General features: G+C 40.7%; 1 protein-coding gene across 2 annotated transcripts in view; it reads left to right on the forward strand.

Annotated features, from left to right (window-relative positions):
* Positions 1–838: 838 nt before the first annotated feature.
* ell (elongation factor RNA polymerase II) overlaps positions 839–16,395 on the forward strand; it is a 47,843-nt gene continuing 32,286 nt past the window's right edge. Inside the window, exon 1 of one of the 2 annotated variants that reach the window (XM_054790014.1) lies at positions 839–1,115. In XM_054790014.1, coding sequence (XP_054645989.1) covers positions 981–1,115 — 135 coding nt within the window. In that variant the 5' untranslated portion in view covers positions 839–980. The remainder of the gene's footprint in view (positions 1,116–16,395) is intronic. The other variant, XM_054790015.1, reaches the window with a different exon arrangement.

Below are 16,395 nucleotides of genomic sequence, written 5' to 3' on the forward strand. Positions count from 1 at the left end.
GCAGTGTACATCTTTATTTAGTGTCCTGACACTGGGGTATGAGTGCCACTGGTGGTACACAGGATTTCTAACGTCAATTATGCCGATCCCTTGTCACCAATGGGGAAGGAAAACCTGTTATACAAACCGTTCACTTACTACAGTATTAGAGACATACATATGAAATAATTGTACAAATACTAAGTTTTTCATTTTCTGAAACAATGTTTTAACACAACACAAGCCAAAGCTACCAGAGTGGCCATGTATTCCAAGGTAGACAGAGGTACAAAATGTACAAAATCAAAATATTTTTTATGGGGTATTTGCCTTTTAAAAAGTACTACTGATTTAGACAAATCTGTTCAACAAAACATTTGTCGTGTCTGATCTTACGTATAAAACCTTTTCGTTGGTTCCGTATACAAGGATTGACTTTTCTCACACTGATTTAGAATCTTATGCGTTTTTGCTCACGTAATATAATGATCCAATACCACCTCCCTTCCTTGAAAATCAACTTCTTCGAATTGGCGTCAAAACTACTTTTTTGAGGTCATTGTATATCCTGCATTACGGTAAACAAAATATGAACGGCCCGTCTCCCGTAAAACCACTATTACCGTAATCATTATAGTGAGGGCTACACACATGGCATAAAACAACGCGTTTGACAAGTGAATTTCTAAATGGACTGCGCACGTGTCTCATATCGACGTTGGAGTCTTGTCATATTACATTACTATGCAATAATATGTAACATAAGTGGATTTGCGCTGTATGTAACTTAAAATTAAAATGTCTGTTAATTTACAAACTCAATTTCTTTCGATGTGGGAGTGTCATGAAATGTTACCGTCCTGTTCACTAAATGACGACTGTATTTGAGTAACCCTCAAATTGGAAAAAAAAAAAAAAAAAAACGGGAATTGTCCATTTACGGCACAAATGCGTGTGCGTGCGTGTGTGTGTGCGCGCATGTTGGGGAACGGCGAGAAAAGATGGCGGCGCTGAAAGAGGAGCAGTGCTACGGGCTGTCCTGTGGAAGAGTGAGCAACGGCAGCAATGTCTCCGTCTTTCATGTCAAACTCACTGACAGCTCGCTGAGAGCCTTCGAAGGCTACCAGAGTGGCAAGGTAAGACCGGGTGGCCGCCAAACGAGACATTCTTTGGGGGGAAGTGTGCCCTCGCGGTTGTGACAGGCGGCGGCTGTGCTGGTGCTGGTGCTGGTGCTGGTGGTGGTGGTGGTGGTGGGAGTGGTAGTGGGGGGTCACTCCAATCAAATCGCTAACCTCACTCTTGAGTCCTGACTGATGGCCACGCAAAGCTAGGTCCAGCCTGTAGTTCCCCATTAGCCTGGTTGTGTGAGATATCTCTTGCTTTTCTGGTCGCTACACCCAGACTTTAGTGGAACCCTCTACCGGACTACTCAAATTGTATTTTAATTGGATGTTGTTTCCCCATTAATCGTCAAACTAAAGATGCCCAAGTTGTGTTAAGTGCAGTTTCCAGAAAGTTTGTTAAGCTGTCAAAACAATATAGTGAAGCAGCTATCAACCTTCTATTTTAAGTTACAATAAAAATAATGGAAATGAATTATAAACCTTTTTTTGTCAATGCTGATTAACAAGAGGCATTCCCAGGGTGGAATCAGTGGAAATGTCTCTGTGGGTTGCTACTGCTGAAGTGAGAATCGCCTTCTAATATTTCAGCCTCTATAAATATTTGACAGGGAAAACATGGCTGGTCAGGAGAAGGAGGCCTTATCTTGTGTACAGGCCCCCACTGTCCAACTATAAGACCCAGCAGACTACAGGTATTAATTGTCATGGCTAATAAGCTTCCCTTTTGTCACATTGAACCCTCTCGGCGCCTTTTATTGCAATATTGGCGTAGTCACGGAGTTGACGAATAATTTGTTAGCGTCAATAGAATGCTGATTATGGTATTGTCACAGTAGAGGAGTTGGCGAAGAATTTGATAGCCACAAAACAACACCTTTTTACAATAACATCATAGGAGACAAGTTGCCGAAAAATGTGTTGCAGTCAGAACGCTTTTTTACGATAATGTCATAGAAGACGAGGTGACGGAGAATTTGATCGTTTCAAAAATAATGCATTTTACGATAATATAATAACTGTGTTGGAGAGGAATTTGGTGGTGTCCCGACAAGTCCTTTTATTGTCATAGGAGCTGATAGGTAAAAAAAAAATCCATATAAAAGAAAAGCTCTTGCTATCGTAATAGCTGTGTTGGCAAAGAATTTGCTTGTGTCAAAAGAAGTTTATTTGATATATTGTCATAGTAGCTGTGATGATAAAATCACCTATTTTCCGTCATTGTCATCGTAACTGAGTTTGCAAGTAATTTGATTACACAATAATACAAAAAATGTCGATATTGTCATAGCTGGATGACAAATTTGAATGAAAATGTTGAAGTGTGAAAATAACGCTGGCAAGTTAACCAAATATTTGGGGGCATCGAAATAAAGCCTTTTTACAGTTTTATTATTAAAGCTGAGTTGGGGCAGAACTTGTTGTCGTCAAAAGAACTCCTTTTCACGATATTGTCGTAAATTTGGTTTCAGCAGAAAGTCTAATACAGGGGTCACCAAGGTTTTTTCTTGTGAGAGCTACTTTTAGAAAATGAAAATGGCCACGAGCTACTCATTTTTGTGGAAATGATTTTCATACCTTATTTCAACCCAAACAAATCAAATATGCTTGTTTTACCAAAACAGTCACAAAATGCTGGTATCCACAACTCACATTTTATGTTTCAGAATACTTTTCTTTCTAGTGTTCTCACATTATTAACCGAAAACCTGAATGAAAAGCAGGCCTGTGGGCGCCTCATGTGGTCGTGGGGGGCTACCTGGTGCCCACGGGCACTGTGTTGGTGACCCCTTGTCTAATATATCATAGTTGCCAAGTTGGCGGCGAATTTAATAGCATCAAAATAACATTTTGACCATTTTGTCGAGAGCCCGTGGGCCGATATATCGGGCTGATTTATGACATATCACCGATTAATCAATATCGGTGAAAATGCAGCCGATGTATAACTTTTTTTTTTTGCTGCGATGCAGTCGCTTCCTCCCTGTGCCTGGCCCCGCCCCCCTCACACAGAGCAGCACTCTCCCTCTGCTGCTCTGCTCACTCAGTCCGCTGTAGGAAGAGACGACTTAAACTTTTTTAAGTAAGCTGGTAAGCTGTGACTTTGTAAAACAATATAACACTACATTTTAGTGCCACGCTGTCATTGCCCGTCAAGGAGAACAACCTGGCAAGTTTTAGAGAGGGTAATACAGCACATTAACGTCGTATAAGTTGCTGTTAATTCACATGTCCACTATTATCTAACACTGTACAGTGTTTTAAAGTGAAATACAAATATGCATTGTGATATGCATACTTCCATGCAGGATTTCCAGGGGCTCATACATTCATAGGTTAATGTCTTCATTCAAATCATTTTGAAAATGTACCAAGTAATGTATTTAGTTGATAAATTGCATGTTTTGAAAGCAGCTACATCGTTACCTAAAATGTGTAGTCCCTTGTATTAAGTCTAGTAACGTGATGCATGTTTTGATTATTTTCTTACTTTGTTTGTAGTCAGCTTTTTTTTTCTCCACTTTTTAATGTTTGCTTCAGCATTTGTTTTCAGCAGCTGTTTATAAATACTCAGTGGCTGCAGATATAACTTTTTCAATAGCTAGTACCGTAAATATGACTAATTGATATTGCTAAGATGTTTTTGTGAACATCCATCCACCCATTTTGTATGCGCTTAGCCTTTTTATAAACACATAATGTATTAGTTGAAAAACACTTCACGTTAGCCTATGTATTATCACTTTCAGCCCAGTGCAGCCACTTGTTTTTATTTTAAAATGCTCAACTATCGTATCAAACTGTAGGCTAATTACCAAAACTGCACTGAATGTATATATTTTCATTAGCCAGACAGAGGGGAAGAGTAAGGTGTGGAGGTGTTACGCTAGAGTCAACATGTGCAGTGTGCAAGTTAGCCAGGGCTCCATCACCAGCAAAGCAAAGAACACTACAAATTTGTGGCAACACCTAAAAGTAAATTACAAAGAGGCATGTCCTTATGGTGACAGTTTTACGAATTACACTTCAGAATTTTCATTTGGTAGTCTTCTGCTTCTTTGTGTTGAATCGTATTGTGGGTGTAATGAGAATATGTGTTCATGTACAGTATATATCCTGTGTATATCAAGGCTCTTTTTTTCATATATTGGTTGATATATTGGATATCTGCTTTTTATCGATATGGGCCCCAAAAATCCCATGTTGGTCGGGCTCTAATTTTGTTGTAGCTGTACAATTTTGTACCAAAAGAATAACGCCTTTTTACAATGTTGTCATGGTAGTTGTGTTAGTAAAAAATTAGCTTGCATTAAAAAGGCTAGCTTGGAAGCTACTCTTGCAAGCATTATTTTGTTTTTCTAATTTCAGTAATGTGCTTTCCAAATGTTTGTTTTTGTAGACAAAATATGTGCAGGGCACCATGACGATTTTTCGCCATTGTGTTGTTTTTGCTGTGTTTTGTTTTTTTAGCCCATTCATTGGGTCTATCAATCTCAGTGGTACAATACTTAATGAACGGCACTTGACATTCAGAATTGGGCCAATCCAATCCAATATCTGTATCGGAACCTTCAGAGATTTACGATCCATGAGCCATGTCTGTGCTTTTAATGTTGTCAGCTTGTTGTTGTCAGCAAACGTAGCTAGAAGAATATCCCCAAAAATATCCAAAACAGTATCAGCGAACATAGCTGTCTCCGCACATGCACTGCAGCCCTCCTCCCCCTCACTTGCGCTGCACACACATATACTGTATACACACACACAAGTGCTCTGCCTGATGCATTCATAGCCACACAGTATTAATATCATACTTGCCTGTAGAGAGAAGTTTATTACAGCCTCACACATAGTCAGCAATACTAATAATGTAACGAACTGGAAGTTTTGTTAAAAGTTTTGTGTGGTCCGACTGTCCATGAAGTCGTGAACGCATCAGATTGAGCTGTGTGTGCGTGTGTGCGCGAGCAGCGCAATTGAGGAGGAGGAGGGCTGCAGTGCATGTGCGAAGACAGCTCCTAGTCATAATAATTTTAAAGCAAACATAGCTCTGATATCGATATCAGCAGATATCCAAATTCAAGATTGGATTGCAAGTGAAAATATGTGGATCGGCGCATTACTGCTAGACACACTGTGGCTGTATGGGTCTCTGGATGGGTCAAGAAGGATAGTGGTCACTTATGTGCGACAACAGAAGGGGAATGGGAAGAACTCAAAATGCCATATTTCTTAGTTGGTGTGTTTCTTTTAGCTAGCCTGTTTAGAATGTGGAATGAATGTAGCATATCATGCACTGTCTTGAATGAATGGGTGTTTTCCTCCTCTTCTACTGCAAAGGCTAATGCTGAAAAAAAATTGACTTGTATTTTGACTAAAGGAATGAGGAAAAATCCATTGTAGTTGCTGATTACAGCCCAGATTAATTTTCTTAAGCATATTTTTTATCAAACTTTGACATTTTTTGTCTAAAAACTGATTAGCACATTATTTCCCTAGAGTACATTTGCATATTAAAAGCAGGTCAGCTAAGTTGCACCTCAATTTATCTCTTTGCCTTCTATAATATAGACCATACAAGCACTAGTGTACCAGTTGTTTAACTATGAATTTAGTATTTGAATTAGTATTAATAAATGTATAGTAAAGCTTTATGTAGTTCCGGATACAAAGACTCTGCAAGGCTCCTTAATAATATGAAATAGATTTGAGTATTGGTGGTTATGTCGAATACGCAACAGTCAGGACAGGGGTGTTAGATGCTTCCTGTTTGAGACGTGACACTCAGCTGGTTGCTCTCTTGTTACGTCTCGACGACAGACTGGACTAGAGCGACACGAAGCATTAGCCCAGAGCTCGTCTTTGTCTTCTAAACGGCTGTGACAGAAGCAAAAACCTGACACAGTGACATCAAGCTCACGGCGAGTTCTGATCAAACTGTAGTGTTCTTGTCGTTGGTGTAAAAGTATTTCCTGTCCTTACTGTGTAATGATCTTATTTTGACAAGCTTAGCTGTTTTATCACACTGGTGTGAGATGAGTTGTTCATGTTTTAACTTCATGCAGGCCCATCTTTTGTCCTGTGGTAGGATATAAGATTGCTGACGTGCACATTCTTTAAAACTGACATCATAATTAAAGTTGTCCTTCAAAGAATTAGCATGTGCACTTTTGATATTGTCAGTCCTTCCGTCTGGCAGTCATTTTTCTGTGAAAAAACCCTTGAGCTATTGTACAAAAATGACAAATATCTGAGGGGTGTTTATCTAAATGGTGTGCCGTAATGTACTGTATTCAATAGGGGTGCTCTGATTGATCGGCCACCAGTCAGTATAGGCCGATTTCTGTGAAAAATCATGAGATCTGCAAATGCCGATTAATGCCTTTCAAAGCCGATCATAAAAGCCGATACCTGTGGCTAGCACTATTGTAGGCCGCAGCGATCCTTTCATGCAGTGTAGTCTTGATGTAACTAATGTCTTTAGCAGCGTCGTCCTCCCACCTTCCACTCCCACAAAACAATGGCAATCATGTCTGCCGTGTGGAACTTAATTACCAACACATGCCACGGAAACTATCTTGCAGGACTAGCAAGCTAAAAAGCTGGAATACGGCATTTGAAGATCAAACAGTTGACAGTATGGTGAGTTTTCGAGACTCACGATGTGATCAGAATTCAGACAGCAGCTAACGCAGTCATGTAGCTAACACTCGCGCGTATGTGCGTGACAGTCAGAAGGCTAAGCTAAGAACCCGAAAAATAATTGAATTCATCGGACAAGATGACCAGCCTTTCTCAGCAGTGGAAGACAACGAGTTCGCTGAGTGCTTTATCACGTACCTGGAAGTTCCACCAATGTACTCTCACGTCCAACGTCTCCTTAAAGAAGGCGCGTCATCCTCTGGAAGGTTCACCAGTGATACGGTACTGGCCGATTTCAGTCCTGGATGATTGGTATCGGAATAGGTAGCATAAAACCCTGATCGGAGCATCCGTAGTATTGAACACATGCACGCGTGCAGTGAAGCCAACTGTAATGCGATCGCTCCTCTACAGCTGCATTCGGGGGCATACATGCACGTGAACAGCCTGTGTGTGAGCCTGTGCGTGTGCCCGTGCGCATGAGTCTGTTGGTTGGGGAGATTGGGCTGATGAAACTGACACAAACGCAAGCGATCCTCCAGTTACATTTCATAAACATCCATAATAGAAAGCAGACTCCACAAAGCCAGAATAAAAACATGTTATTTAATTAATAAATGAGTAAACTGTCGACCACATAAAGACAGAAATGACATGCAGTTGTTTAAATAAGATAAATAATATTAGGCTTTTTGTTTGTTTAATAAAAGAACAAGATACTGTATCTACCTTTTCTGTATGAAATGTATCCTTAAATTAATGTATAGAAATTGTCTAGAAAATTTAAATTAAATTAACTGGACATTCTTGACGGGGCGGGGAGTGCCATTTGGGGGCCAGGGCGCTCCCTTAATATAATGCTAGAGGAAACACTGGCACTTGTTTGGGCTCTTTACCATGTTGAAAAACTGCTGTGCAACCCAGTTTGCTTCAGAATGTCGCAGTACATGTTGGAATTTCCTTCAGTGAACCTCGCAGCTCGCCAGTGCCGACAGCATTCATGAATCTCCAGACCGTGACATTTAGGCCACACGAGCAGTTCCTTGGATATTTTTTAAATTTTTTTATTTTTTGGCGGGTTGAAAAAAAAATTGCGTCCACACTGTGCTGGTTTAGTAAATAGTTGCATCCAGCCGAGAACGTGTGGCGCTGTAAACAGACACGCAGACAGAACCACGTGACACACCAAACTGCAGAAGAAGAAAGAACCCACGTAAGTCCATCATCTTCTGTTTTCTAAGGCTCATCTAGACTTACAGAATTACTTTTATGAGTGATTTGGGAGAAAAAAACACAAAATATCAGGAGAATGTCGACTGGGATGAGTCATGTTCGTCGAAATATTCAGATATTATGTTCTTTTGTTGTCAAAGCTCACTTCTGGTCATGTGATGGCGACTGAAGGGTGATGTCCTCGTTTCTGGAAAACCAGTGGTTCGGCCGTCTATACGAAAACAACAAGCTGGCGTTTTCAGATTTTTTCACACTGGTAGCTGTTTTTAAAAAGATACCGTTTCAGAGCACCCAGAACGCCGTTTCCGTGTGGATGATCATATACTTTGCCGTTTGACCTGAAAGCCTTGCCGTGTGGTTAGCCCCTTATTATTAACTTCATTAATTAAAGAATGGAAATGTGTGAACTAGAGATGTCCTGATCCACATTTTTTGGCTTCCGATACGATTTTTTTATAGTCTTGCCCATTCGTTCCGACCCGGTACCAATCCAATTTTTTATTATTATTATTTTTTTTAATAAGCTTTTGTTACAAACATGAATTTGTGGAATTTAATATGGTTATGAAAATAGCTTTTCAAAGCATTAAAAATAATGCAACCAAAGTATTGTTGAATGAACTTAAATTTTGTTACACAGCACGACCAACAATATTGTTTGGGTTTTGTAATAAACCTCTGAGTTTGGTCCCTAATCCAACCATCCATACATTTTCTATGCCGTTTATCCTCATTAGGGTCGCAGGAGTATGCTGGAGCCTATCCCAACTGACTTTGGCTGAGAGGCGGGGTACACCCTGGACTGGTCGCCAGCCAATCGCAGGGCACATATAGACAAACAACCATTCACTCTCACATTCATACCTATGGACAATTTAGAGTCGGCAGTTCACCGAATCTGCATGTTTCTGGAATGTGAGACCGGAGTACCCAGAGAAAACCGTCCCTAATCCAATAAAAGATAAAATTGGAAAAAATGGACATGCAAAATACTTTTAGGGTAGGACTAATCATTTTACATGGTTATAGATCAATTTGTGGTGTGATTTAGAATATATGATTTTTTTTTTTTTTTTTTTTTTTAAACAAACTCTCTTCAGCGCAATAGTAATTTATTGAAGGTCCCTAGTGTAAACAACCAGCGGTTAGAGCAGCACTTCCCGTGCAAGCAGTGGTGGAGACAGACATTTTTCATTGGGGTGGCCAAGGTGAGACCATTACTCACATAGGGGTGCCAATAAGTTGATACCTGAAATGTCTAGCTGGCCAGTGGGGTGGCCGGAGAGTGACCAAGGGGTGGCCACGGCCACCATTGGCCACCACATAGCTCCGCCATTGTGTGCGAGCTCCCCACACAATGACACAGCAGTCCGGGCACAGTGAGGGCAAACTACCACTGTAGCTTCGGAGCCAAATATCCGACGTGCAACCTGAAACTAACTTCACCATAGTACACCGTGGACATGTGCATGGTGGTGTTGCACTTTCTTGTTCTTGCGGGTGGCGGGAGTCGAGTGGCAACCAGTTTGTAGGCGCATTACGTATCTACCGTATTGGAGTGTGGCCCAGAGTCAACCGGATTGGCCCGAACTCGTGGCTGAAGCCGATATTATCCGATCTTCAAAATACAGCGGATCGGCAGCCGATCCCGATCCTGAAGATCGGATCGGAACATCCCTAGTGTGAACAGATTGCAATATTAAGTGCATTGCTGCATGGCTAGCCTGGAGAAAGAAGCACGTGCTCCTGTTTTTCCACCCCTCAAGGTTTGTTCCTAATCTACTGATTCATCCAACGTCACCATAGTTACACAGAATGTTACCAAATGTAAATACCGCTCTGCTCACCAACGACACAAATCCAGCAATATAACGTGTGGGGGTTGTACGAGGAGTCACTTTGGGTAAGGGAAAAAAATGTGCAGTGGACCTTGGTTTTTGTCATTACCAAGGGTCCGTATAAAACCAAATCGTACGACAACTGAAACCTTGCTATGGGTTATTTCTTGAATTCAATAGTGTTTCTCACCTTCCAAATAAAAGTGCTGGCACTTGCACCTTTTTTTTTAGCCCCATGGTGGGTTATTTTGCAGCTGTACTCAAACCAAAAAGCAGCGACTTGTGGCGTAACTGTCGTAGTTGGCAAAGAGCTACAGAGTCAGCCGGCGATGACATTATAGAGAGGCGATACAGTTGGGGGACAATGACTTCCGGGAGGGGGGTTGAGAGCATACGAGCAGGCACATTTCATTATAAAGACACATTGCGAACACAGTTGGACTCACGCAGTGTATTAATAACAGGACATGACTAAGTCACAAATACATGGGATTCTTTGTCTGGGCACTTAAGTCCATGGAATGATACGCAGGCAAATGGTAGATAGTAGATGATGAATGATTGTGTAAACTAAGTATGACGGAATTTGGTGTTTTGTTTGCGTCTGATCCAAGAAGGCTGAATAAACAAGCAATGTTGGGATTTAGTTCGTCCACGCCTTTATGTGACACAAGAGTTAACGTAAAAAATACAGTTTATGGGAAATATTGTACGATAACCAAGACAGTATGAGAATTGAGGCAAAATTTTTCATCAAAAACCGAATCATAAGAAAATCAGGGCGTTGGAAAATCGAGGTTCCACTGTATTGCAATACAAGTTATTCCACAAAACCTTTTGTTGCTACATGACAAGGAACTTTTTGGCATTTTGCAGTGACTACTGCATACGTCTTTGACAGATTTGCAAGATGTACGGGATTCATCCAAACAATATTTTGGCCTTGGTGTAGGTCTGCACTCCCATGGAATGCATGAGAGACATAATGTGTTTTCATTCCTTAGTGTTTGTCAGTCATTGGCTTCACTTTCACTTTTGTTTTGCTGTAAATCTAGACTTTTCTGTATATTCCAATAAGCCTCTATCGTCCCCTCTTGTAGTGATATGGAGACACAGGGTTTGCAGTTTGAAGCTGCTTGGCCTGCGCCACTGCAATGGTTATTTAAGGAATGCTGACTCTCCAGTTTCAGCAGCTCATGGGACGCGTCGACGGGGATGACCATATACCCGCTGGGGCCAAATATGACTCGAAATGTCACGGCGCTCCTCGGTCTTGCGTGGCAACATTCCCACCAGTTGATCACATCACCTGTGGTGTTACTGCATGGGGCAGACGGACGCCCTGACCCACAGAAAGTGATCTGTCGGCGCATACGTCACACTTTCAGACTTTAAAGCAGTATGTCAACAAGTTTGCGCACACACAGGGTTAGCCTTGAATGATGATATGCCACTCATTAGGGGAGTACTGATGAAACAATCAATGGTTAGACCTCATGGCTTAAAGATTCCTTATCTTGAATTAGCATAGAATGAATAGATCAGTAGGGAATAGGATGGACTTTGGCCAAGACAGTCTATGCTAGTGTCTCTCTGGAAAATGCTGATAAGCGTGAAAAGTCTGTGCAATGTTTTTTTGATTGTAAATGCCCCAGTCAGCTCAGTGACGGTTGAGTTTGGGCATTTGCCTGAAAATCATCCCCACTTAACCTCCAGCTGTGTCCTTTTGAACAAATGAATACCTCAACTCAACTCAGATGCACGTGTTACAGTGCTAGGCCAATCAACGCCCACCAAGATATTTCTGTGCCGGCAAAGAAGACTACTGTCAAAATACAAGCACATTTTTGTCACATTTGAACAATATGTAGATCATTTTGGTCACAGGAATAATGATATAAAATGTTTATTCAGGTTGATCTTTAATAAATACCTAATTTTGTACAACAGAGGTTGCCACTAGGTTATTTTCAGCAAGCGCCACAGTTCACTTTGGTGCACAAAACCCTGACTTTAGTTTCTATTGTGTTATTGTTCTGTGGATGGGCGTTTCTTCTCTCTTTCATCTGTCTGTCAGTTGTCAACTTACGCCACCTACAGGACTGGAGTGCACATAAGCTGCCAACGGTCCCAACCTGTACTCTGTCTCTAAGGTTAGCTCAGTGGAACATTCTGGGATCAGGTCCCACAGAAAAGTGACATGTCAGCAACCTATTCAAATGAATGGGCTGATGGTAGCACTATGTTGGCATTGGGTGCTGGGAGGCAGCAGCGGCAGCAGGAGTAGGGGGGCGTGGAGTGGACTGGATGTGCTAAAAGTGGTGCTCCATGAAAGGTCTGGTGCTCTTGGATAGGTTCTTGGTGTTGCAAGTGTGAAGAGTTCAGGACAAGTGTGAATGAGAAAATGAATCATGTGTGCATAAATATGACCTAATAGTGCTCTGTATCAAGTGTGATCCGAATATTGACACAGTTTGTGTAAAAACACCCACAAGTGCTAAAAAAAAAAAAAAAAATCAAAGCATTTTTAAATGTGTCACAATATTAAAGGTCCTACATTAGAATTTTTCAACAATTGTAGTTAAGTGTCAGAGATCCCACAATAGTGAATTGGAAGGGTGTTGTTGAAAATCTGGCCTTGACACTGGAATTTAGACAGTTTAAAGTGTTAAGTAACCCCTACTGGGAGCATGCTGTTTTGCCCTACCATTACCCCTACCATTCTGTTGGAGGAAGGTGCGCCCCCTACCTCCAAGTTAATTAAATTTTATTTTTTATGTAGAGCCAGATTAGAACAGAAGTAGTTTGAGGATCCCTTAGATTATTTATGTTATGTATTTTGTATATGATGGCATGTTATTTCTTTCTCTACATGGTCGTGCGTTTGCAACTTGTCATTTTCTCTCTGTATGGCGTGTGGAGGAGCAATTACATTCATTAAATGACACATCTTTATTTTGACTTAGTGGACTCATTTATTGCTTTCTATTACAGTGGATCCTCCGCATATTCCAGGTTCAGCATTTGTGATCCTGCAAATTAAAATTTTGTTCTTAAAGTTATTAAGTTACAGTATTAATAACGGTTCAAACATTGCTGCCTCACTCTATTACAGTTTTTCACAAATTAATTGGTACAGTCAAACTTGTCTATAGCAGCCACTAGAGGGAGTCTGCAAAAGTGGCCGCTATAGACAGGTGGCCTCTATAGACAGGTTGGCGTACAGTTTGAATGTTGACCAGTAGAGGAAAAAAAAGAAAAAAAAAAGGGAAAAAAATAATAATAATGTTGACAAGTAGAGGGCACTGCGGACTGCGGATAAAAGTTGTACAGCACTACTAGGCTTGTTATTATCATGGTTCATGGTTCATGGTTTTAATCCTAAACATGCATGAGTCAAACAGTAGCACATCACATAGTACAATTCACAATTTTGCATGTCCAAAAAGGAGTAGGAAGAAGCACAGCTTATTTAATCCTACCCCTCATCAGTTTCACATCAGTTGCAATACATTTATTCACCTCTTGTTCTTCCAAGTGTACTTTGTAGGTCTACATGACAATGTAGTGAAATCATAGCCAAGGTTTTTACTTACTAAAAGGAAGCTAGAGGCTTAATAATAACTGCTAGAATATATCCACGACCCACAGAACAAAGCTGTGCTAGTAATGTCTTACGCTTGTTTTTAATATTTTACTTTTTATACGGCAGTGTCATTACAGCTTTAGTTCATCAGGAAGTGACGAGAAGTGACGGTGGGCGTCCCGAGCAGGAGAGCTAGCCTCAGCGCTAGCTGTGAGTTTCGAGAGAGTTGGGAAATGTGTTTATGTTGGCGTGGATGTAAAGTCCTGCAGTGTTCTCCGCTGTTAATAAAGCCATTAAAGTGCATCGGCGACGTGAGTCTCTCCTTCCCCACAACAAGCGGCATTACAGTATTGACCAGTGCACACCAGGAAATAAACAGTGTCATTTCTTACAGGCATTGCTGGACAGCTATGTAGTGGGGCTTGTTTAACCTTTGCCTTGTGGGCAAGCAGGAAGTAGAGACGATGCTGAGAGATGTGTGTGTGTATGTTCTGAGCTGCTGTCTGGTGGCCGCGTTCAATAAATAAAGTTGGCAGAAGCAACAGGAGAAGTTTCCTTCTTTGCTTCGGAGCTGAATAACACTGACAAGTTAACAGACTAGTAACGAACGGAAAAGAAGACGGCTTTTTTTTGTGTCGAATACAGAAGATGAGGACTTTGATGGATTTGTGGATGAGGATTGATGAAAAATAACGTGAGTACATTCTAAAATACTTCAATTAAGTACAACCCAACTCAGTTTTGCTTCCGCTGCCGCATGCATGCTAGCGTATGTTTTTTTTTTTTTATTGTAGCGTCGCTGGGAGCACTTCCTGTTCCCAGCCTAATTCGCTGTAATGTTTTGGTGCAAATGCTCTTAAAGTTACATGTTTGACCAGGAAATAGCAAGGCCAAAAGAAGACGGCTTTTTTATGTGGAACAACTGACAGTTTGTGTCGATCTTGTGAATGATTGTGACTGAGCTAGGACTCAGTAATTAAAGTCTACACACGACGGCTTCATTGATTGAAAAACAAAACTTTTTTGTGCATGAAGCTTCTACTTGAGTTGGTAATTTGGCCGCTATATGCAGTCAGATATTGACCAAGGGAGACAAAATGGGTGGCCGCTGGCTGCGTTGGACAGGTGACTGCTATACACAGGGTCTATAACATGTAAATTTGCTGGGGGAGATTTTTCAGTGGCTGCTATAGGCAGGTGGTCGTTCTATAAAGGTGGCTGCTAAGACAGGTTTGACTGTAAATAATCCCTGTTTCATGGTTGACTATGGCATATTGAAAGACAGTGGTATTCTTTTTAAATATGTGGTATTCTGGTCACTACGCATCAGTAATGTTACATTGATGAGACATGACATTACGTTACCTTCACACTGCATGTAGGGCCAATATACGTATGTACAAAATGTTTTTCTCTTTATATTTGGAGAGTGTAACTTATATTCAGGTGGTATACTCGTGAATTTACGATAACTGAGGAGGCATGATTGGAATACAGTCGACTGCGTGCGTGCATGCACCATGTCTCCCCACCACACATACATACACATATATTCTGTGCACATGCACATGCACATGCATGTGTGCACCCCAAATGTAGCTGTAGAGGAGCATTCACATTACAGCCGGTGTGTGTGCGTGCGTGTTTGCGTCACCCGCACCCCCAAGCAGAAAATCTAGGCACCTAACCTGTATTGCATACAACAATGTAAGATTAGGGAGTGGGACTAAAGGACACTAGCATAGCTATTTGAGCTGTAGTGCTAACAGTATAGTCACATTTTAACAGCAACATCTTGCTAGATGAGCCTACTTGCTGAAGAAAACAAAAATGATCAAACTTACAGCTCCTACATCTGTAGCTGACTGACTGATAGTTGGCAGAGCTCTAGGCTTTATTTTAAGATGTGTAGCAAAGCCTTGAAAAACTTTTGGGTTTATTTTTACAAGGCTGTTGTCTGTGAAGTGGTGTGTGTATACATGGAGTGGGCTCATCTAGCGAGGAGCAAGTAAGAGGTGGTAAAAGGCCTGTCATGATAATCGATTATTTGAACGATTTAAATCCCGGTAACAAACTCTACCAACATCAGCCTAGAATTGAACCACATACTACAATCCCGTTAGCTAAGCGACGGGAAGACGCTGTGCTAACTCGTATTCGAATTGGTCATTCTCGCTTCTCACACTCCTATTTACTTGCAGCAGAAAATCCTCCCCGTTGTCTATCATGTAATAGTACACTCAGTTAAACATATTCTTCTTGAATGCATTGAGTTTGCTCACATCCGTGTCAATTTTTATAATGTACCTGATCTGAAAACCTTGTTCAGCGAAGTTCCACGATCATGCATCATAGAGTTTCTTAAAGAAATAAATCTTTTTATTAGGTTTTAGATAATGGAAACAGGCCCTTTGGCAGGCCATTTTATTCAGTATCTACAAGTAGTCTTACAGAGGAGACTTTAAGCCGCCGTCCCATATAAAGAAAAGCCACACCATTTGAACATTAAAGAACCTACCGTACTTTTCTGTTTGAAAAGAGTAGGGAATTTTTCCTGGTAAAGTAGATCACAGTTTCTATCTTACAAGCTCCACTCCCTAATTAAATTGATAGATTACACTCCCGAGAAACAGGTTTTGTCATTAATATCTTCACATATTAAGGTCCAGAAACTTACATAACACTTTGTGTTGATAGTGTCGTTAAACTTTAATCAATCAATCTATCTAAATCAAACCATCAACTGATATATAACCATGTCAAATTATTAGTCCTGTCCTACAAGTATTTTGCACGCCCATTTTTTCCAACTTTATCTTTTATTAGATTTATATGAATTTTTAACATAAAAATTTAAGATTTTAATAGCTTGCAGGTCATGTGACCTAAGCACTCCAAATCACTTAGTAATATCATGTACACCTCTTTGTTTTAAACTTTAAGTTATATTATTTTATATAAATTTTTAATATGAAAAAATCATGGATTTTGTTCT

The sequence above is a fragment of the Dunckerocampus dactyliophorus genome, chromosome 10, assembly GCF_027744805.1.
Source record: "Dunckerocampus dactyliophorus isolate RoL2022-P2 chromosome 10, RoL_Ddac_1.1, whole genome shotgun sequence".
Classification (NCBI taxonomy): domain Eukaryota; kingdom Metazoa; phylum Chordata; class Actinopteri; order Syngnathiformes; family Syngnathidae; genus Dunckerocampus; species Dunckerocampus dactyliophorus.